Here is a 23,533-nt window from a genome sequence, read left to right on the forward strand (position 1 = left end):
ACTAGGGTTGTGAGGAGGGCCAGAGGGGCAGGGCCCAGTTGACCACCTGAGTTACTGTGATACCCGGACTCACTGCAGGGGACCCTCTGAGACTTGCACCCAAGGTGTCAGCCACTTGTCAATCACTTAAGCAGACAGGAAACAGGAGCCCAGGGTGAGTCCATGGACTCTGGCCTCATCCCTAAGGAAGAGGACAACTCCTGCCTCCTGGTTTTCAGAGGAGGCCACAGCACGAGTGGACCTGGAGCTAATGTGGGACAAGGCCTCCAAGCATGTGTGTCTGCCTTGTTAGATGAGGACTGTCACAAGAACAGAGGTGGCTCTGCTTGCTCACCACTGGGTTCCAGTGCCTGGCACATGGTACTTGCCAACCAGAAGATGTAGGAATTATTACTGATTAAGGCAAGTGGCATTTCCTTGGAGGGAGACTGAGGACGCCACCCACTCCCTGCGCCACAAGCAGTCTGCAAAGCAGATGTTATTATCCTACTTATCAGTTGAGGAAGCAGCCTCAGAATCATTATGCAACCAAACTAATCAGGCTTCTTGCAGGTGTGATTCCTTTATGCCTACCCTGTGGCAAGTCCTGACCTGCGGCCAGGCACTGGGCTTGCAGGAGATGTGCATGCTGGTGGAGAGGGAACCAAATAACTGAGCTGAGGCTTGCTGGCAACTCAATGAGAGCAGCACGGTCTTACTTAGCAAAGGGCATGGCTCAACAATAAGGGTAGAAATGAAAGCAGTGGGAGTAGATTTTTATGAAGACTGTCTACAGTGAGGTAGGAGATCTTAGGATGCCTTATGCAAAACCATAACTCAAACCAGCTTCGATGATTATCGTTAGCTTCAACATTTATTATCTCATTTAGCAAGAAGTCCAGAGATAGGGCAATTCCAGGCATGTTCATCAAGGCTCAGATTCAGCTTCTTGTGTTCCCCTGCTACAGTCCCGGGCACTGTATCCAGATGATTCCCCATCCAGGGAACCCCCAGACTTCTCCTCATATCAGATTGGCCGGTGGTCCACATTCCCTCATGGGGAAGGAGACTTTTGTAACTTGCCAGTCAGGATCTGCCAACTGAGACACATAACCATAGTGTGGCTAGGTGAGCAAAGTCAGGATTCTGTTAGGAGGGCAGTGGGTATTGCTATGCAACCAAAAGTGGCTGCTACAAAGGGAAAATAATATAATTAGCTCTACTCCCCTCCCCAGAGGGCTGTCATGGAGATGCAATGAGATAATGGGTGTAAAAGGGTTATCCGAACCATAGAGGGTTCTGCACATGGGATGGGTTGTTACTATCCTTATAGAATAATTGTATTTCTATTATAGAATAATAGATGACACGTGAATGCAATCATCCATCCTGCTTGCGGTGTGCTTTCTTGTTCATCATCCCCTCCCTGCATGCACACACCTGTCATAGAGATATAAGAATCATCAGCATTTAAAAATAGGCCAGATACTTCATAGTAATGAGGTTGTGGATGTCAATGCTCTCTGCAAAGTCGTATACATAGCAGAGAGATTATTGTGGGATATAACATAGTTTTGGAAATCAGTCACAGGTTCCAATCCAGCTTCTACACCTTTCATGCTGTGTAACTTTAGATACATTATTTAATTTCTCTAAGCTTATTTCTCCATCTAGAAAACAGGAATAATAATCTCTCTCCAAAGGTTTCTGTGAGAATTAGAGATAAAGTATGTCAACACCATTCCTGGCACAGAGCAGGTAGCAAATCAATTATAGCAAATACTTCAGTAGAGCTCTCATACCTGAACTCTTTAACCCCCCGTACAACCGGGTGAGGTAGGTACTGTTATCCCTTTTCTGTAAATGAAGAAACTGAGGCTCAGAAAACTAAAACCTTGCCCACGGTTGTACAGCTAGTAAATGGCGGAGCTAGGATTCAGACTCAGACATGAGTTCACGTTCTGACCACCCTACTAAGCCAGCCCTCACTACTGTTGCTATTGTTGATATTAATAGCATAAACCCTGTTCCACTGCTGCCTTCCTATGGGACCTTGGGCTTATTCTGTCACCTTTCAGGCCTCAACTTCCCCATGTGCAATTCCACAGCTTGAGTTTATAGAGCCTTGCTCCTTTTAAGCCTCACAGAGAAGTGATTAGGAGCTCAGAGTGGAGTCATTCACCTGGGGCCACCTCCTGGCTCTCCCCTTACCATGGCTATGTGACCTTGGTCATGTTGATTGACCACTATTTTCCTTATCTCTGAAATGGGGATAATGAAAGTCCCTACCTCTTAAGATTGCTGTGACAATTAAAAATGGATGCATGTCTATACACAGCGTGAATGCAATGTCTGGCAAAGAGAAAGTGCCTGATCGATAGTAACAATTATTATCATTGTTGTTATTAGCAAGTCATCTTTCTCTTCTCTGAATAAAGTTCTTCTGAGAGCCAAGGACTCAGTTATTCAGTCAGAAATCTTGAGGGCAGTTTCTTTCAGAAAATCATAGACTTACAGAATGTAATCACTTAACCTTCTTTGAATTTATCTCCTCTCGTCTACTAAATGGGGGTGATAGTAACTCAGAGGGTTAATGTGAGGATTAAGTGGAATAGCACAAATCAGTCTTGCTAGTTTTATTATTGGAACTCTAAGGGAGCTTAGAAGGGAACTCATGTAACCATGGTAATTTTCAGCTAAATGTCAGGCCCAGAGAAGTTTGGTGACTCAATTCAGGTGGTGAAGACAAGTTGGTAACTGATGATGGATATAGAGCCCAGGGAGTCGGCACAGACTCTGGATTCTACCAGAAGCCTTTATAGGATTTGAACATGGCCTCTCTCCCCAGTTGTCTGTTTACCACCATCCCTACCTCTGCTCCCAACATACTCAACTCTTAGTACTTGGAGTTCCTTAGCTGTATTGTACTCTTTCCTCCCTGTGAGCCTTGGCACAAGCTGTTCTTTCTGCCTGGGACACTCCAACCAGCCCACTGCTGTAGACACACAGGCATGTACAACACATATGTGCACGCACAGCACACATGCATACCCACAATGCCTTCTTAACCTGGCCAACTCCTGGTTCACCTTTAGACTTCTGCTTAAACTTCCCTTTCTCTAGCAAGGGGCCACTGAGCCCCAACGCTCCATCAATTAAGGCCTTGATCTTTTGTATTTCCCTCTCACAACATTGTAGGGGAATTGCATATTCTGGGTTTGCTCAGCCTCTAAACTGGGAACTTCTCAAAGGCAGGTGAGGGACCTAATCAAGTTCCCCTCTATGACTAAATTGGGGTGCTGGTTGGAGTCCCTCTCTTGGGAGGGCTGAGAATTAAGCAGGCAGGATTTCGGTGGCAGGACACCCCAGAGGGATGCTTAGCCTTCTTCCTCAAGTTGCTGGCACTGCCCTCCTCCGACTAGCCCAGGGACCTATGACAAATCACACAGAACCAGCCACCCCTCCCAATCTCACAGACCACTGGACACTGAGAATTTGGCTTGCAGAAACATTCTGAATGCATTTCCCACCCTGCAGGCACCTTTCTCTTCCCTCATTTCCCAAATCCCATGAAATCTGAGGCACATGGAGCCCATGTGCGCCAGCACTAATGTCACAGGAATGCTGCTTGTCATGATCTGCCCAGGAAACACCGAGAAGCTTTGTACACAAGCTTCACTCAGTGCTCTCCACTTCAGAAAGCAAGAAACCCTGTTTTGTTAGCAGCAGTCAGACTCTGTTCTCCAGAGCAGGGCAAGATCTGAACTTCCGAGCTTTGGATGGTGAATACACTTAACCTCCAAAGTATGAATGCTTTTCTTTCCAGATGAGCTTTTTTGGTTACAAGAAACAGAAACATTCAAAACTCTCATTTTTTTCCCCCAATCTAGTGCCCTTGGTCAGGGTGACCAGCCTTTTCATTAATTGATTTCTGGTGTCCACTTCCCCCATGACAATGGCATTTGTCCTTTTGGTGTGGTTACAGACAAAAAGGATGGGTAGAGAACCTGCCCACTTTGGTTCATTCCTGATTCTCCTCTTATGGACCAACTAACTTTAGTCTGTCTCGAGCTCTTTCCATTAGTAAAATGGAAACAATAATACCTACCTTGTAAAAGTGTTCCAAGGACTAAATGGATCATTTACGCTAAAGCTCCTTTTCTTTTCTTTCTTTCTTTTTTTTTTTTTTTTTTTTTTTTTTTTTTTTTTTTTTTTGTTATTATACTTTAAGTTCTGGGGTACATGTGCAGAATATGCAGGTTTGTTACAGAGGTATGCATGTGCCGTGGTAGTTTGCTGTACTCATCAACCTGTCGTCTACATTAAGTATTTCTCCTAATGCTGTCCCTCCCCTACCCATCCAACCCCTCAACAGGCCACAGTGTATATTGTTCCCTTCCCTGTGTCCACGTATTCTCATTGTTCAACTCCCACTTATGAGTGAGAACATGCCGTGTTTGGTTTTCTGTTCCTGTGTTAGTTTGCTGAGAATGATGGTTTCCAGTTTCATCCATGTCCCTGCTAAGGACATGAACTTATCCTTTTTTATGGCTGCATAATATTCCATGGTGTATATGTGCCACATTATCTTTATCCGGTCTATAATTGATGGGCATTTGGGTTGGTTCCAAGTCTTTGCTATTGTGAACCATGCTGCAATAAACGTATGTATGCGTGTGTCTTTATAGTAGAATGATTTATAATGCTTTGGGTATGTATCCAATAATGGAATTGCTGGGTCAAATGGTATTTCTGGTTCTAGATCCTTGAGGAATCACCATACTGTCTTCCACAATGGTTGAACTAATTTACGCTTCCACCAACAGTGTAAAAGCCTTCCTATTTCTCCACATCCTCTCTAGCATCTGTTGTTTCCTGACTTTTTAATGATCGCCATTCTAACTGGCATGAGATGGTATCTCCTTGTGGTTTTCACTTGCATTTCTCTGATGACTAGTGATGATGAATAAAGCTCCTTTTCTATAAATGACCACCAGCTGAGGAGAACCTGCGTAGGCTAGACAAGGTAGTCTAGTAGACCGAAAATGGGCTCTGGAATCAGACCTGGATTTGCAGTTTACTGCCTGTTGATCCTGAGCAAATCACTTGGCCTCTCTGTGCCTCAATGTATTCATCTGTAAAAGGGGGCTTTTATACTGTGAGTTCCACAAGGACAGTATTATATGTTGGGCACTATTGACCCACCACCCAGCCCTGCAGAAAGGTATATTGAAGTCCTAATCACCAGTACCTCAGACTGTGACCATATGTGAAAACAGGATGTTGCAGATGTAATTAATTGAGATGAGGTCATAGTAGAGGAGGGTGGGAACCTACTCCACTATGACTGGTGTTCTTAGAAGGCAGCACCATGCAGGGAGCACACATGTGATGATAAAGGCAGAGACTGGAGTGATATAGCTACAAGCCAGGGAATGCCAGAGATGGCAGCAACCCACTAGCACTAGGAAGAGGCAAAGAAGCATTCCCCTACAGGGTTCAGAGAGAGCATGGCCCTGTCCATATCATTATTTCAGACTTCTGCCCTCCAGAACCATGAGACAATGAATTTCTGTTGCGTATTAAATGTCAAGTAATATTGCTGAGTGCAAGAGTGATTCCTGTTGTGGAGCTATGTTGGAAAGCACGTGGCAAGTGCTTAGTGCAGTCCCAGACACAAAAGCTATTTGGCAAATGCTTATTCCTTTCTCTTCTCTTATCTCAAAGGCTTCTTTCTGTAAAAAGTGCAATTTAGGATTAAAAAAAAAAAAAAAAAGTTTGTTTTTCTTCTGATTTGGACCTGAAGCTGCCTAAAGGGTTCCTGCTTTAAAAACCAGACTTGGTCACTCAGGAGCAAGGTTGGGAAGCCATTTCTCTACTTGTCCACTCTCCCCCACTGCCTTCCTCGATTTTCAAGATTTCTTGGAGTGACAGTAGAGAAATTTCTAGAAGTCTTGGTCCTCATTATGTTTGTGCTTTCCCCAAAAAAGTTTCACAAATCTTTATAGAAATCTAATGCAAGCAAGAGACCTTGGCGCAGTGATCAAGTTCATGGAAAGCTGTTTCGAATCAGGGCATTTACTGGGGAAAAGCTGTTTTAGAAAAATCTCTTAGTATATGCTTACATCCACACCACATGGCTTTCTGTTTTTTTTTTTTTTTAGAACTTTTATTGAACTATAACAGATATTCAGAAACTCCACAAATGATAAATACACAACTTGGATTTTATTTTATATGCTTTGGGTTTTCTTCCCCACTGGTTGGTTTTTTGCCTGGTTCATTGGTTACACTAATCCCTGACTGTCACTCTAAGATGCTATGAAAGACAGAATGAGGCCCTGGAAGGGCTGTAGGCTCAGGTGGCCTGGGCTGGAAGCCCAGATCCACACCTCACTAGGTCCGTAGCTTTGAGCAAATGGCTTCACTTTGAACATTATTGTCCTCTTCCCAGGGCTGATGAAAGATCAAGGAAGTAAACTCGTGAATTTACAAATGTACATTCTTAGGTTTATTACTGTTATTTATTAAGGTTATTTTAGTCAGAAGCATGTGGGCATAGGGTTCAGTAGACCAAGATTCAGCACCCAGATTGGTACCCACTGGCTGAGTGACCTTAAGTTGCCTCTGTTTGAGTCTCCAAGTCTGTATCTGTCAGCTGGAGAAATCTTCACACTTTCAAGGGGCATGAGGGTTGATTAAGATAAGTTATATCAAGGGCCTTCCACAGTCCTGGACACATAGTAGGTACCCAGTTAATATCCCTGCCCTCCTACCTTCCCATACCTGGCTGGTTTCCCTCTGAATCCTTCTATCTCTTGCCCCTTTCCTTTGTACCTAATACCCCCATCATTCCTCAAGTATCTGAGTAGGAGGCTGGACTATTAGGTTGTGCTCTTACTTCGTCTTGAGGCCTGGAATTTTGCCACTGTGTAAATTGAGTGGAGGGAGGAAAATATATTTTATGTGTGTGTGTGTGTGTGTGTGTGTGTGTGTGTGTCCAGAGGAAGTAATAAATGACTTGAAAACAGCTATTTGGAAGCACTTTCTTAATCAAATCTCAATACAAAAGTGCAGAGCCCAAGCCTCCCTATTGAAGAGAGCACTCTGTGACCACAGATTGTTCAAGGTCTGCCATAAATTTCAGTGGCTCTTTGGTCATGTTGGCCAGCAGATTTTGACAGTCAGAGATAATCCAGCTTGCTTTGCGCATTCCCTCTCTCCCACGTCCCATGGAAATTGGCCTTTCCACCAACCCAATTTCAGCCTCCAGAGGTGTGAATGAACCATCTTACACCCCTCTGGAGGCAGCCTGTGGGCAAGGTTAGAACAATCTGTGAGACACTAGGAGCTGCAGCTGACACATAGAGCTCAGTGAGTCTTCCACTTGTCGCCCCACCCACCCCACTCCCATACCCCAGTACCTCCCTCACAGCTTTTCTCCCTCTTGAGCCAATCCTGCTTGTCTCTTTCACCCATGAGGCTGTGTGCCCCTCCAGGGGAAGGGGTAGACTTAGTTCCATGCCTCCAGTGCCCACTCAGGGTTTCACACAGAGGGGTTGCCTGGATGTGTGGCTGGGGCTGGTGATGAAAGGGAGGTGCAGGCCAGGCGTGGTTGCTCACCCCTGTAATTCCAGCACTTTGGGAAGCCAAGGCAGGCAGATTACATAAGGTCAGGAGTTCGAGACTAGCCTGGCCAAAATGGCAAAACCCAGTCTCTACTAAAAATATAAAAATTAGCCAGGCATGGTGGCATGCCTGTAATCCCAGCTACTTGGGTGGCTGAGGCACAGGAATCACTTGAGCCCAGGTGCTTGCATCACTGCACTCCAGCCTGGGACTCTGTCTCAAAAAAAACAAAAAAGAAAAAGAAAAAAGGAAAAGAAAAAGAAAGGAAGGTGTGGGAGAGCTACCACTTCCACTTTTGAGTACCTGCTGTATGTCAGGCCCAAGGTAGGCCCCAGACATGCATGCTTGTATGCATTTACTCTGCGTGGGACTCCTGTAAGGTAGGACCACACCCTGAGGCTCCCCAGCTCTAAAAGATCAACCAACCTGCCTAAAATCACAATAATCAGTTTTAAATCCAGATCTTTCTTGCTGCCTCTCTCCTGGGTTGGAGCCCCACTTGGCCCCTTACAAGTTGTGTGTCCCTGCACAAGTCATATCACCGCTCCTAACCTCAGTTTCTTTATCTGTAAAATGGGGATGATGGCCATTACCCTTCCTGGATGTGGTAAGGATCACATGAGATCATGGCTGTGAAAATCCTGTGTAAAATGTAGAATAAATACTACTCACATGTAAATGTTGTTTTTATTAGGAGTTCATTAGGTCAAAATTGGTTGTGATATGTAGTGAAGTAACCACTACATGTGGAATTAACATGTGGCCTGTGGCCATATGAATAAAGCAGTCCCCGCCCTCAGGGAACTTGCTAATAAGAACACCCAGGCATCATGACCTTTAGTTTGCAGTGTTTGCACATCTTTAACCTGGCCCCTGACAATGTCTCAAGGCTGATTTCCTAGCGTTTACCTCATTGTTATGCCTTTCTAGTCCTGTTAGCTTCCTCACTGTCCCTCAGATGAACTTGGTCCCGCTGCAGGGGCTTTGCAGTTGTGAGGCCCTCTGCCTAAAAGCTCTTGCCCCGGTATCTGCTTGGCTCACTCCTTCACTTACTTCAGATCTCTGCTTACATGTCACCTCCTCAGTGAGGGCTTCCCTGACCATGCTATTTAAAACAACATGCCCATGCCATCACTCCTAACCTTGTACCCACCTGACAACTTTGTATTAAGTTGGTGCAAAAGTAATTACAGTTTTTGCTATTATATTTAATGGCAAAACCGCAGTTACTTTTGCACCAGTCTAATATTTATCACATTTGATCTTGTTCTATATAGTTATTTGCTTACTTGTTCATTAACGTTTTCTTTCACTAGAATGTAAGCTTTTGAGAGCAAGGGCTTTGTCTTCCTTGTCTATCAGTGATGCTTAGAACACTGCCTGACAGAGTAAGCACAGAACAAATTCTTGGGGAAAAAAAACAGTACTTACACTTTAGTAATAAAAAGATAAATCGAATCAAAAATTGGGCAATGGATCTGAATAGACATTTCTCCAAAGAAGATGTACAAATGGCAAATAAGGACATGAAAATATGCCCAGCATCATATGCCATTAGGGGAAATGCAGATCAAACCACAGTGAGATACTGCTTCATACTCACTGTAGTGGCTGGAACAAAAAAGTCAGATAATAACAAGTGTTTGTGAGGATGTGGAGAAATTGGCACCCTCATACACTGCCAGTGGGCATTTAAAATGATACAGCCACTTTGGAAGACAATTTGGCAGTTCCTTAAAAGGTTAAGCATACAGTTCAGCAATTCCACTCCTAGGTATATACCCAAAAGAGGTAAAAATACTCTCACACAAAAATGTAGGCACGAAGATTTGCAGCAGTATTATGGGTAATAGCCAAAAAGTGAAAATAACCAAAGTTTGAATCAACCCAAGTTTCATAAATGGATAAACAGAATGTGGTATATCCATACAATGCAATGTTATTAGTCAGTGAAATGAAATGAAATCCTAATCATTGCTTCAACTTGGATGAACTCTTGAGAAAACATTTTGCTAAGTGCAAGAAGCCACAAAAGAACACATATTGTATGATCCCATTTTTATGAATGCTCAGGATAGGCAAATCTGTAGCGACGGAAAGTAGATGAGTGATTGCCTAGGCTAAAGGGAATTGGAGGACAATAGGGAGTGACTGCTAATGAGTGTGGAGTTTCTCTTTAGGGTGACGAAATGTTCTAAAATGGATTGTGGTGATGGTTGAAATACTCTGCGAATATACTAGAACCCATTGGATTGAACACTTTAGATGAGTGGCCTGTGTGGTATATGAATTATGTGTCAATAAGCCTGATATTTTTAAAAACTCAGTGAAAGTCCTCATCGAATATACCTGTGTCAAACAAGCAGACTAGCTGGCAGGCCATCCCTGTGTGAAGACCAGAGAAACCTAAGGGGCTCTCTTCTCGGTGTTCAGGAGACAAGCCGCCCAGGCAGGCGGGTGAAACAGGTCTGTTCCTAGCAAACACTTTTTAAAAAAATTTTTTTAAGTCCCCAAGAAATCTGTGAGGAGGAAAGCTGGAGATCAAATGACGAGCCTGAGAAATTTACTGCATCCTGTTTTTTAAAGACCATTTTTCCAACATAACTCACAGAGACAAATGGCCCGGGACCCGCTCCTGAAAATAACCATTGTCAAGGAGAGTTGACTTACTGTGAGCTGCCAGGCCAGGGGAGTAAGACCCACAAGATTGAATAGACTGGAAAAGACCTGGGAGGCTGTGAGTCTGCTGAGCTCCTCCCATTAGGGACCCAAGGGAGAAACTGTCATCATGGCTGACTTTTCTGTATGTGTGTCTAATTCTGTTAAAAATAGCATTTATTGCTTTTTAAAAAAATCTCATAGTCACATGTGTTACTTGAAAAAATTAGAATATATTTTAAAAATCAGGAAAACAATTATTTCTAATATACTGCCCTAAGGTAACTGGTCTTAACATTTTTGTACAGATTGCACCCATACACAATTGAACAAAAGTCAGAATTACTTTTTACACAATTTTGCATAAAACTCTTTTTATATCCTGTTTCCCACATCGCTTAATATTCTTTACAAACATATCTTATAATATCTGTGTAATATCAGCATTATCCCTTCATTACACAAGTAAGCATTTACTTTTTAACATTAAGGATGTTTTCCTTTTAACATTTTTTAAATGTTTTACTTTTACTATTACAAATGATGTTGTGATAAATATCCTTAGTGTAAATCTTCTGAGATATCCTAATTTTAGGGATAAATTCCTAAAAGTGGAATTGCTCAGTTGAAAAGCTTTCACATTTTAAAAATCAGTTTATACTAAATTATACTACCAATATTAATGTATAAAAATCTTATTTAAGGGGCCAGACATGGTGGCTCATGCCTGTAATCCCAGCACTTTGGAAGGCCGAGGCAGGCAGATCATAAGGTCAAGAGATTGAGACCATCCTGGCCAACATGGTGAAACCCTGTCTCTACTAAAAATACAAAAATTAGTTGGGCATGGTGGTGCTTGCCTATAGTCCCAGCTGGAGACTGAGGCAGGAGAATCACTTGAACCTGGGAGACAGAGGTTGCAATGAGCCGAGATTGTGCCACTGTACTCTGTTGTGGTGACAGAGCAAGACTCTGTCTTGAAAAGAAAAAAAAAGCTTAAAATCAACGTCTATGAATACCTACCAGATGCCAGATATTTTCACATTTATTATTTCATTTGCTCATGAGGTTTTAAAATAATCTTTAAAAGTATAAAAGAACTTGGCTTACACTTATGATCCCAACTACTCAGGAGGCTGAGTCAGGAGGATCACCTGAGTCCAGGAGTTCAAGGCCACAGTACCCTATGATTGTGCCTGTGAATAGCCACTGCATTCTAGCCTGGGCAACACAGCAAGACCTCACCTCTAAAATAAATTTTTTAAATAAATAAATAAGAATAAAAAGAACTATATATACTAAATGTAGAAATTTTGAAGCTATAAAACATATTAAAATTTTAAATTGCCTGTAACAGTGATAACCATTGTTAATGTGTTTTTTTTTATTTTTAACCAATCTTTTTTCCTATGCATTTATACAAATTTATTTGTTCCATAAATATTTTTAAGTATCTGCTATGTTAGAGGAATCTGACTCTCCATTGTAAATTAAGTCATTTATATCCTGCATTTTTTCCATAGTCTCCTTTAACCCTCAGAGCAACCTCTTGAGGTATAGACTACAGCTCTGCTATCTTTTGTTGGACTATAAAGGAACCTTAGAGAATAACCATCTAACAGAGGAAAGGATCTTGGGCTGCTTTGCCCACGATCTTGGACTGCTTTATTGACCTGCACCCAGCTATCTTGACCACTATTCCATTGCTACAGACTGCAGCCTGTGATGTGGAACTGAATCTGTACTTCACTGCCCTCAAACAGGGTGGCCATGTAATTAATTGACCAAGTCAAGACATTTTTACAGTAAAGGGGGAACTATTATTAATTAATGTAGGATAACAGATGTAAATTTGGGCTGTCACTGACAAACCCGAATGAATAGTCAGTCTAGATTTTCAGATTTCCAGTTCTTTGAAATGCTTTGCAAAAGTGGATTCAACCCATTTTAAATAACTAGGGAAACCAGCTGTCTTTCTTTGCTGAGCTGAGACTCTGAGTAAGACCAGAGCACATAGGTGAGCAATAGGTGGTCCCTCTTTGGCAGGATAGTCTATTCAAGCAGTAGAGAAGAACATAACTCACTGGAATAAAAAGCAGGGCATGATACCAGTGCATTAGAATTCCTGACCCTCCACGAGCTGCAGACCTTTCTATCAGAAGGAGACTTTAGTTTTCCTCAGTGCCCCATCCTCTGCTCAGAACTGAGTGTAATTTCACTTATTCAATGAAGCAACTGAATGCCCTGTGGCCAGCATATGAGAAGAAAAAGAATGCATTTGGTTTTAGGTGAACAAACTAAAATGTTTCTGGAAAGGATGAATCCATCAGGGCAGTGTGCCACTGAGATGAGGTACCTACTTAGGTCTAAGGATTTTATTTTGTTTTCTTTCTAGGTGTCATTTATTGACTAATGGCTGTGTGTTGGGCTGAGTGTTTTACACACAAGATTCTAAATTACAGGGCTGCCAGTTAAAAGGTTATTAGGACGCTCTTCCGATAATCCAGGGAGGAAAGTGCCTTCCCTGCAGCCCACAGCTAGTGCTCATGTTACAGTTGAGGACTCACACTTTTCCATTGTGTAAGCTCACGTGAATTTTCCTACCATAGACTAGATGGTATCATAGACCAATAAGATTCCGTTTGGGCATTTAGATGGATTTCTCAGGACTGCTGAGCAAAGTGTTAAAAAGTACATTTTGTTAATGGTCTTTCTTTTTGACAGAGTAATAAACTTGTTCATCAGCTAGCCCTTATAATTTTAGTCTCATGAATGTTCCAAAGATACCTAAGAATCCACAATGGTTGAATGTTCTTCTTGGACAACTAGCTTGCTCTATTTATACGTTAGATTTCAAATGCAAGAGAAAGTTACCATCACCGATTCACACAAGGGTGTAACGGAAATTGTTTCTGCAGATCTTAGGATTCCCTTGTCCTATGTTCTCTTTATGTATTAGGACAGTTTCCCTAACACATTTCTCCTTTTTCTGATATCATCAAGTAACACATTGATAAAAGTGTAATTGGCAGGCTTGCAAATCTGTTATTGCTTCTTTTCCAAAACCACCATGTTCTCTCTATGACAGACCTACAGCTGGAGAGATGGCAGAGGAAACCAATATTGGCTGAGCCTTTACCATCAGCGAGCAGACTGCTGGGCTCGTGGTGAGCATAAGATCACCAGTCCTTCAGCAACTGTTTGCAGTGGGTATCGTCACTCCTTTTGTTCTGAGGAGAAAATGAACACTAAGAGAAGTAAAGTGACTTATTGAAGGTCACATAGCCAGCAGCCACATTAGGCTTTGATCCTTGGTTTGCCCAATAGGAAGTTCATGGTCTTTCTGCTTTAGCTGTGTTCCCCTGATGGGCCTCTCCCTTTCCCTATGCCTGGTGGAAAATCCAAACCAGAGCTGATGAATTTCGTTCTCACCACCACTTGGAAACAGCAGTGAAGTTATGGGTTCTCATCTGGGCCTTATGACTACAGACAATTGACTTCACTTCTCTAAGCCTCTGTTTCTTCACCTGAAAAATGGAGATGAATTTTCCTACTGAGAGTGTTTTAAGGAAAAGATCTTGTGGAGAATCTGGGCCAGTTCCTGGCCTCCAGGAGAAGCTCTGTAAATGCCCCACCCCTCTGCCAATCTCAACCATACAGGTGTCTGCAATCCCTAACTGTGTTAGTCTGTTTTGCATTGCTATAAAAGAACTCCTGAGGCTGGAATTTCTTTATAAAGAAAATAGCAGTCTGTCCCCAAAACCTCGTCTGTCCCCAAAATACAAAAAATTAGCTAGGCATGGTGGCACACACCTGTGCTCCCAGCTACTCAGGAGGCCAAGGTGGGAGGATCGCTGGAGCCTAGGAGACAGAGTTTGCAGTGAGCCAAGATTGTTCCACGACACCCCAGCCTGGGTGACAGAGCGAGACCCCATCTCAAACAAAAGAAAATAGGTTTATTTGGGTCATGGTGCTACAGGCTATACAAGCACAGCACCAGCATCTGCTCGGCTTCTGATGAGGCTTTAGGAAACTTTTACTCATCGCAGAAGGCAAAGGGAGAGCATGTGTGTCACCTGGAAAGAGAGGCAGCATGAGTATAGGGAACCAGACTGAGGGGGAAGGTCCCAGACTCTTTAACAACCAGATCTCAAGTGAACTAACAGAGCAAGAACTGATTCATTTTCATGGGGAGAGCACCACGTAATTCATAAGATCCACCCCTGTGTTCCAACACTTCCCCCCAGGCACCACCTCCAACACTGTGGATCACATTTCAACATGAGGTTGGAGGGAACAGATATCCAAACTGTATCACTCACTTTGTTTCCTTATTTCTCCATCTTCATCTCCTATAAGCCAGAGCTGGGCTCATGGAGACCGCCTCTCTCGAAACCTGGATGGTTCCCCTGCATCCTTCACTGGTCCTCTTGGTTGTTGGAGTCAGGTGTGAGGAGGTTCATTTCAGTCATCCCACTCTTTTTTACCACAGACACAGTATAAGAATCTGCAATGCCAGGTTCCCTTCAGCTGATAACCAGGACACGTGGGAAGGCACACCTACACCCCAGTCCCATGGAATCAGGCATCCTTATTTGCCCACGCAAACATACGTCTGAGCCCCACCCAAAAAGCAAGCTCAGAAGATCATCTGGATTTTCAACATCCTGCCTGGGCTGAGCCAGTTAGAAAGGAGATCTAGGTTTCTGAGCAGGTGCCTTATGTTTAAAGAGCAGATCCTTCAACAGTACAGCCCTAGGTCTGGTCACTTTCCTGCTTTAAAAATATCCATGACTCCCCAATTAAGGTCTGATTTCCTTTTTCTAGTGTTCTCACTTCTGTCTCATTTATCACTGCTCTCTTGACATAGACTTTTGTGCCATAATCAAGGTATTCTCCTTCCTTCCTACCTTCCTTCTACCTTTATTCATCTAACAAATATTTACTACTGCTTTCTACATGCATGACACTGCACTAGGCACATATGGCAATTGCAAGGCAAGCTAGTGGGTGGACACAGACAAGTAAATACTGCAGGGTGAGAAATGTTGCAACAGGGAGAGTCTAGGGAGTTGTGGGAGCACCTAAAGGGGTTGCCAAATGCAGGCTTGAAGCATCAAGAAAGCTTCTTGAGGGAGGAGGTCATGAAGTTAAACCCTAAGGATGAGTGGAAGCTAAGAGACATATAGGGTGGTAGTTGTGAGGAGGACGGAAGAGGAAAGGAAATGCCCCAGGGAGAAGGAACAAGCTTGCGCAAAAGCTAAAAGGCAAAACTTTTGTGGTTATGCTCCATAGATTGCCATTCAGATAGATTTAATGCAGAAAGTGCCCTAGAGCTCTGCAAACTTGGCAAAAGAGAGAGCACTGAGTCCATGGAAATGAGAGCAGGCCAGCATGTCTTAGCTAGTCTCACTGAACTTGGTAAGGAGAAGCTAATCCTAACAATGAGACTTGGGAGGTAAGGGGTCAGGTGGGAAGACAGATTGCTAAAGACCTGGTGAAGGATGAAGGCTTTAGGCCAGAGTATTCCTCCCTCTACCACAGATACTAATGCTCCTATCTCTTCTCGTTGAAATCCTCCAAGGCTCAGTAAAGTGTTTCTCAGTTCCTCCAGTTGAAATGAGCCCCCCAGCTCCTTGAACTGGGCTGTGGTTCTGTTTTGACAGGTCCTACCTCTGCCCTGCTGAGACCTCCTTGTGCACTTATCCCTCCCCTCCTTCCAGCTCCCTTGAAGCTGTGCTTCCTAATTGTATCTCCCTCACCTTCTAGCCCAATCACTGAGTGTTTAGGAAATGTTTGTGGAATGAAACAGGATTTGCCATACTTTCGTGATCATACACTGTTTTATAAAAAAGAAAAGATGAAGACAGCTAGTCCTCACTTTACATGTACATATTTATGCATAGCAACATCGAACATTTATTATAGGTATTTACTGGCTGCCACACACAGTTCTCAACATGTTACTTACTTTAATTTCTTTCGTCCTCAGAGCAACCCAGAAAATAGTAGGCGCTCTTTTTTTTTTTTTTTTTTTTAATTTTCCTTTATAAAGGTGTAGAAATCGAGGTGCAAAGGGCGAAGTAATTTACCCAAGGTCACTGAGCTGGCATGTAGTGGAACTGGATTTCAGATGTAGGCAGTCTGGCTCCAGAGCCCATACTCTCAATGTGACCCTCCCTTGCTCCTGTACATGCTGAATTGGTATAGCAGTGCATTTTCATACACATATTCCAAGCAATCCTGTATTACATGCGTTAAAAAACATACTAAATAGGAATTTGAAATACATGAGTTAAAATGTTTTCTTACATCCTAGGAAATAGTTCTGTGTACCCTACCTCGGAAACCACTTAAATTCAAAGTTGCCAATGAATAAGAGGAAGGAAATTAACATGTTTCCAATAATAACTGTACCTCACAGAAAGTCTGCCTGGCACCTTGTTAGGGTCTCCCGTATGTTAGTTATGAATATTCAGAGCAACCCAGAGGCCTGAGAAGAGACCAGGGAATGCATGGGAGAAAGGAGAGACAGGGATGAGGCCTGGGAGGGCACAGTGCCGTTCTGCCGTTCTCATCCCAGGGCTCCTGAAGTTTATGATGGAACAATTTACTTAGTTCTGGAACTATTTATGTCATAAAGCTTGACAGATTTACTCAGGAAGAGGCTGTAACAAACACCCTGAAACAACATATCGTGTTTCTTAATTTTTGTCTGAAATTCTAACAACTCAGTGTGGTATGGGACTGGTTATCTCAAGCTCATCAGAAGCTCTGATTGAAGATTATATTGTGTCTTTGGTTAATAAAAGATGAGGAAATGAATGTATATTGGCTTAATAAATGTGGCCTGGTAGACAGAATCTTTCCAAAACTGGAACGGTAGGGGGAGTCATGAATGGGGTTCTTGGTGGAGTGGTTTTGTTACCTTTAATAGACATTTGGTGAGTACTAACCACTTGCTCATGCATATTGTGTACTCACACACATGATCTTTAGTCCTCACAGCAGCTATATAAAAGGTAGGGGTGTCAGGTGGACAAATTACAAATGAGGGGCTGGGCGTGGTGACTCACGCCTGTAATCCCAGCACTTTGGGAGATCGAAGCAGGCAGATCATTTGAGGTCAGGAGTTCAAGACCAGCCTGGCCAAAATGGTGAAACCCCGTCTCTACTAAAAATACAAAAATTAGCTGGGTATGGTAATGCACACCTGAAATCCCAGCTACTGGGGAGGCTGAGGCAGGAGAATCGCTTGAACCCAGGAGGTGGAGGTTGCAGTGAGCCAAGATCACGCTACTGCACTCCAGCCTGGGTGGCAGAGACCCTGTCAAAAATAAATAAAAAATTATAAATGAGGAACTGGAAGTATTTTCCTAATATCATAAAACTAATAGGAGGTAAGGCTGTGATACAAACCCCAATTCTGTTGAACTCCAAAGCTCACTCTACAAATGCACTGTTCCCCAAGAATATACTGTATACTTTCATGTAGGAGACAGATACAGATAAATAGAAACACAGCAGAGCAGATATATTAGATCTGAAGACAAAGTTAATTCAGAGAAAGGAATGCGGAATGTTCAGTCCTCTAGCACCAGGTGGTCAGTGGTGTCAGGGAAGGCAGACTGTCAAGGTGAATCGGGAATGCTGGCTTAAAAGATTGTACGGTGAATCATAGCCTGAATTTTTAGGTAAAGAGACCAAAACACAGAGGAAGAAGCCACCCAGAGGTTGTACCTTGGGCATTGATTTCTGCTGCTTCAATTCTTCTTGCTGAATTTCTAATATCAACCAGCCAAATGGCACACACAGCAATTTGGTAAAATGTCACAAAAAGTTAAGCTCAGGGGTTAACCTTAAGAGTCGTGGAACCTGGGGCCGGGCACAGTGGCTCATACGTGTAATCCCAGCACTTTGGGAGGTCAAGGCGGGCGGATCAAGAGGTCCAGAGATTGAGACCATCCTGGCCAACATGGTGAAACCCCGCCTTTACTAAAAATACAAAAATTAGCTGGGTGTGGTGGTGCGCATCTAGGAAAAAAAAAAAGGCTGGGTGTGGTGGCTCACACCTGTAATCCCAGCACTTCGGGAGACTGAGGTGGGCGGATCACAAGGTCAGGCATTCAAGACCAGCTTGGCCAAAATAGTGAAACCCCATCTCTACTAAAAATACAAAAAAAAAAAAAAAAAAAATTAGCTGGGCAGGTGGCAGGTGCCTGTAGTCTCAGCTGCTTGTGAGGCTGAGGCAGGAGAATCTCTTGAACCTGGGAGGTGGAGGTTGCAGTGAACCGAGATTGTGCCACTGCACTCCAGCCTGGGTGACAGAGTAAGACTCTGTCTCAGAAAAAAAGAGTCATGGAACCTGCAAAATCCTACAGGAACTGGTGAATGTGAACCAACTGGGCTGCTCTTGTGTGGACAGACCACAAAAAGCTTCCCACCCTACCCTGCAAATAATCAGCCGCTCTCTGTGCCACCTCCCCCTTAGAGCCCCGCTGAACCTTAAGATGGCCCACTGGGGCTGTGTTATTTTTCCTAAGGTTCAGTCTGTTTGAAAAGCTGGATAGATATGACTATGTTATAAACCTTCTGTCACTCAAGGCGGGAGAAAATGAGCAGCCCTTGCTGTAAGTGGTTGCATTGTCTTGTACTGTATACTTTTATATGTCTGTGCTTATGTTCCCTCTCTTGTAGACGATGTACTGCACATGTTGAAAGGTTGGCCACAGATAAGACTGCAAATTGTCTGAGCTCAAAGTTCTTGTTCCAAGCCATCGCCTCCTCCTTCTGAAGAGTTGGGAGTTTGCTCGTATAACTATAGACAGCTGGGGTTTTAGAACCATGGCATGATAGAAACTTGGAGTCAAACTGTTTTACAACATCTTGGAACTCACGCACAGAATGTGAGTGTCCTAAAATTATAGAATGTTCTCATCTTTGAACATTAGAACTTAAGAATCCTAGTATGTGAGACCCCCTAGAATTAAACTAGTCAACAAATACTTCTACAAAGCCTACAATATACCAGGCAGTAGGTTAGATTCTGTATATAAAGACATGAACAAAATTTCCTAAGGGTCTTGCTTTCAGGGAGGTTCCGGAGAATGTCAGAATTTAAGAATCATAAAGTGTGAGCTTCTTAGAAAAACAAAACATTGCTGTGTTGAAATCCTAGACTGCCAAAGGTAGAGTGAAGCCTTGGATCATTCTCTCCAGCTCTCTCTACCTTTTTACGAGGCCTAGGGCCTGTTCCAGGCAGGTCGGAGTAAAATCTCAGTAATAAGAACATCATTTCAGTTCGGTGACATCACAGAATGGCCAGCTTATAGGGGGTCAGGGATCACCCGGTCACCACTGCTGCTTTTATCAGCGAGGCCACTGAGGCTCAGAGAGGGGCAGCGGTTTGATAGATCACATGGCCCTGTCAGGACTAGACTCCGGGTTTTCAGGTGTGTCTTAAAGAATAGGCAGAACAGAAAAGGCTTTCCGTGTGTTTCCGAGATTCCCATTTGCCAGCCTGCGCTGAGGCCCCAGCTCTTCAGAAGGAGTTTGCGGCAACTTTCCCTGCGGAGACATCAGCCCCGCCCCCGGTCCACGTGTGCAGTAGATCGCCCGTGTTGGGAGCCCCCCTTCCCGTTGATGCGTGTTTTATTTTGCTCCCTCCCCCTCCCGTGTGCCTCAAAATCAATTTTCATTATTTTTTCTGTCTGTGTTTGTCTTTGTGGTTCGCAGGTGCTCCCTTGCATTGTTCATCCGCTTCATCAACCCCTATTGAGCAGTCCCCCTCCCCGCCCCCCTCCCCTCCGGCCAATGAGAGCCAGAGGCGGTTGCTAGGCAACGGTGTGGCCCAGCCAACCCCGGACTCAGACTCTGAGGAAGAGTTTGTCCCTAATTCATTCTTAGTTAAAAGTGGCTCCGCCAGCCTGGGGGTCGCGGCGAACGGTAAGTCCCTCTCTCTTCCTACTTTTGCGGGTTTGTTTTTAAAAATGCCCTTTCGTTGCCGATGCCTGCTTGGGCCGCTTGCCGGGGCGGAGGGGCCTGGTGCATGGTGGGCTCCCGGGGAGTTGGGGGCCTGGCGTGGCTCCGCGGGTTCAGGCAGCCCCGCTCTTGCCCCGCGGCGCCGCTGGAGTGTACAGGAGTTGGGGGGCTGTTTCTGTCCCCAACCCCCATGACAGACATCGGACAGGCAGATGTACGGACAAAGATGCACAGACACCACCAGAAGGAAACATCAGGTGAAGGCCAGACAAGTAAAGGTAGAGACAAAGATTGACACAGACAGAAAAAAAAAGGTTAAGACATCGGCAACAGTGACCAACTACCTACTGTGTGCCAGGGACTGTGCCAGGCACTGTCACAACCATGCCCAGGAGATTCAGTATTTTAGTGTCCCCATTTTCACTGAAAAAACTGAGAATGATTACCCCATTACCCATAGAACAGCGCTGGCTTTAAAAGTTCTCCATTTTCACAGAGCCTGGAGACAGGCAGCCCTGAAGCCCCAGGCACCTGCAGGGCTTAATGCTGGCTGCAGAGAGAACCACTGGGTTTAAGCATGAATCTGCAAGCTCTCTTATTCTGAGCTCTGCCCTGGCGTTCTCAAGGTGGGAGGTGGGGTATGATGGAAGAGCTCCAGGGTGACCAGCTTGTATCCCCTGATCAGGTGCTGTTAGACTTGAGCCAAGGTGCTTGCCCTCTCTGTCCAGCAGAGGCCAGTCCACTTCTTTGCAAGGAAGCCCGGGAAGGAATTCAAACCTCTAAGAGGTGGGGCAGGATGTACATGAGGTAACCTAGGATCACCTTAATAGCCCCAGGATTTCCTGATGCTAGGACAAGAAGAGAGGAAATGAAACTGTTTCCCCACAAATAACACTGTAGGTTGTGTGTCAATTTGGCAAACATTTATTTATATAAGTGTTTGTGTGGTACTAAATTCCAGGCCAGATTCTGAAAAAGGAGGCAGAGGTTCAAAAAGGGATAAGACAGTCTATGGGTTCTGGAATCAAACAGCTTTGAATTACATACAAACTTTATCACTGTGGGATATTAGATAAGTCATATTGCCTCTCTAAGCTTACTTCTTCAAGGGTAAAGTGGGCATGGTAGTGCCCACCTCATGATGAGCACCCTGTGCCTGGAACAGAGAAGGAGTGTGGTAAATATTAGTCATTGCCTAGTCCCCTCCACCTGCCTCTAGGGGATTTACAGACAGCCTATCTGTGAAATCTCCCAGCACACTGCCTGGCACTTGGGGATGATCCAAGAAATGTCAGATGCCATCTTTTCTCTTGGGAGTACATCATTACAGCCCAAGGTGGCAAAGGCGGTGGGAACCTTGTATGTTCTGTGAGCGAGGAGGGAGCCTCTACTCTGCCTGAGAGAATGAGGAAATGCCTCCTAGAGGAGGCGCTCACAGGACTTGAAGGAATTAGTGAGGTGTGCCAGACAGAGATTACCAAGGGTGTTCTGGGCAGAGGGAACACACGGACAAAGCACTTGAGGTGGGGACTTGGAAAGCCTGCCCCAGCCCTTTTAAACCTGGGAGCCTGGGCTATAAATAGGTGTGAACCTTGGAAGGGTCTGGAAGGCCATGTGGTGAAAGTCACCTGAGCTCTTCTGGGAACTGGCTTGAGTGCCCCCACCAAATGACAATGAAGGGCGGTCATTACCCACCCACCTTTTCTAGCGAGGACCTCCCCGCTTCCGCTGTCTTTGAAAATCAGAGAGATCTTTGTCCTTGATGATTCTCTTCTGACAGTATTTTACACCCTGCATTCTCCATGACCAAGACCCAAACCTCCTCCTTTTTTCTCAATGCTTCCTGGGGTGGGGTTGTTTTCTTGGTGGTTCGGTGTCTCTACTCCTCTATGCCTTTTAACTGCCTGTGTTTCAAATGATACACGGAAACAGGAACCCTAGGATGGGAGCGAGGAGATCTGGTTCCAGACCCAGCTCTGTGGCTCACTGGCTATTTTGGCAAATCACTGTCTTTCTAAGCCTCCGTTTCCCCATTTTGCCAGTAATGGAACAATCTCTAAGGTACCCTGATTTTAGGAGTGTCATGAGTTATTCCTGCCAGTAGCCTTTTTAAGCTTTTGGAGTAGGGGGGAAATATATATATATGTATATATATATGTGTGTGTGATGATGTTCTTTGTTCATTTCTGAGTAAGCCTTACAAGTAGAAGAGAAGGCAAGAGATTAAAGTCCTTAATCTCTTCTTTGCAAATTAACTGAACAAGAACAATCACTTTGTTGCAAGTTCTAAGGCAAGTTGATGACATTATTGCATTATTGATGTGCAGGGAAGGAGATGGGGGACTTTAGCCTGCAGCTGTCTGCTCAGGGCTGCTCCTGCATGTTTCTGCACCCCAGGGGACCTTGTCACTTTGGATCCCTTCCCCAGGCCCTTGCTCTGAGTGTCACTCTAAAAGTTGGTAATAAGCATGTCTCATGCCTGAAGGAAGAGTCTGAGTCCTTACTGATCTGTTGCTCTGGGGTTGGGATCACAAGAGAGCCCAATGTGTCTCTGCCATGGCTGGACCCTGCCTACTGCCTTCCTCTCCCCTGAAACCCCAAACCAGGGATCTTCTATGAGCCAAAGGACCTGCTGGTACTGGTGTGGGCTCAGCACTAGTGAGTGAAGATGAGAGTGCCCTGGAACATAGATGTAGGGGGCCTAATAAATGCTTTTAGGGTTTTTAATTTGATTTTGTCATGGAAAAATGTGAAATTATTTTAATGGAATTATCTTTATTGTTTCTGCCAATTATAACAGTAGCAATGCTCGTTAACATCCAAATAATATGAAAAGGTAAAATGTTAAGTTCTCTTATAATCCTTCCTCCCAGAGATAACTACATTTAACAGTTTGATGCATGGTCTTTCAGAGACTTTTAATTTAGTGTTCATTTAATGAGTGATTGAATGAACCAATGAGCAAGCAATGCTTAAGGACCACAGTGTAGCAGAGAGCTATAGCCATTGCTCTAGAGACAAGCCTGAAATTGGATACCAGATGTGCAACTCTAGGCAATGTTTCCAACCTCTGAGAGCATCAGTTGCTCCATCTGTGAAATGGGAGAAAACCTTCCAAGGTTGTTATGGTGTTTAAAGAAGTTAAAGCTGATAAAACTTTTCTATCTGTCTTCCCTATCTCCACACCCCCATCTCCTTCCACCAATTTGAGACCTTAGAGACCACCCTCAACAGAGCAATTGCTTTAGGGCCAGCTGAGACTGCATTCAGATTGTATTTTAAATGA

General features: G+C 44.1%; 1 protein-coding gene and 1 long non-coding RNA gene across 3 annotated transcripts in view; one reads left to right on the forward strand and one right to left on the reverse strand.

Annotated features, from left to right (window-relative positions):
* TENM4 (teneurin transmembrane protein 4) overlaps positions 1 to 23,533 on the forward strand; it is a 562,312-nt gene that overhangs the window by 232,492 nt on the left and 306,287 nt on the right. The window contains exon 4 of the mRNA XM_017895920.1: positions 20,002 to 20,211. Coding sequence (XP_017751409.1) covers positions 20,002 to 20,211 — 210 coding nt within the window. The remainder of the gene's footprint in view (positions 1 to 20,001; positions 20,212 to 23,533) is intronic.
* Positions 885 to 16,818, reverse strand: LOC108544696 (uncharacterized). Of its 2 annotated transcripts, none has more exons than XR_001889936.1 (3): positions 16,684 to 16,818; positions 14,589 to 14,773; positions 885 to 1,079 (listed from the first exon to the last, which is right to left on the reverse strand). It is a non-coding gene; the product is annotated as an uncharacterized LOC108544696 (long non-coding RNA). The 2 variants fall into 2 exon arrangements; XR_001889935.1 differs by lacking the exon at positions 885 to 1,079 and adding an exon at positions 14,261 to 14,342.

Source organism: Rhinopithecus bieti, unplaced genomic scaffold (genome assembly GCF_001698545.2).
Source record: "Rhinopithecus bieti isolate Rb0 unplaced genomic scaffold, ASM169854v2 scaffold_26607, whole genome shotgun sequence".
NCBI classification, from domain to species: Eukaryota; Metazoa; Chordata; class Mammalia; order Primates; family Cercopithecidae; genus Rhinopithecus; species Rhinopithecus bieti.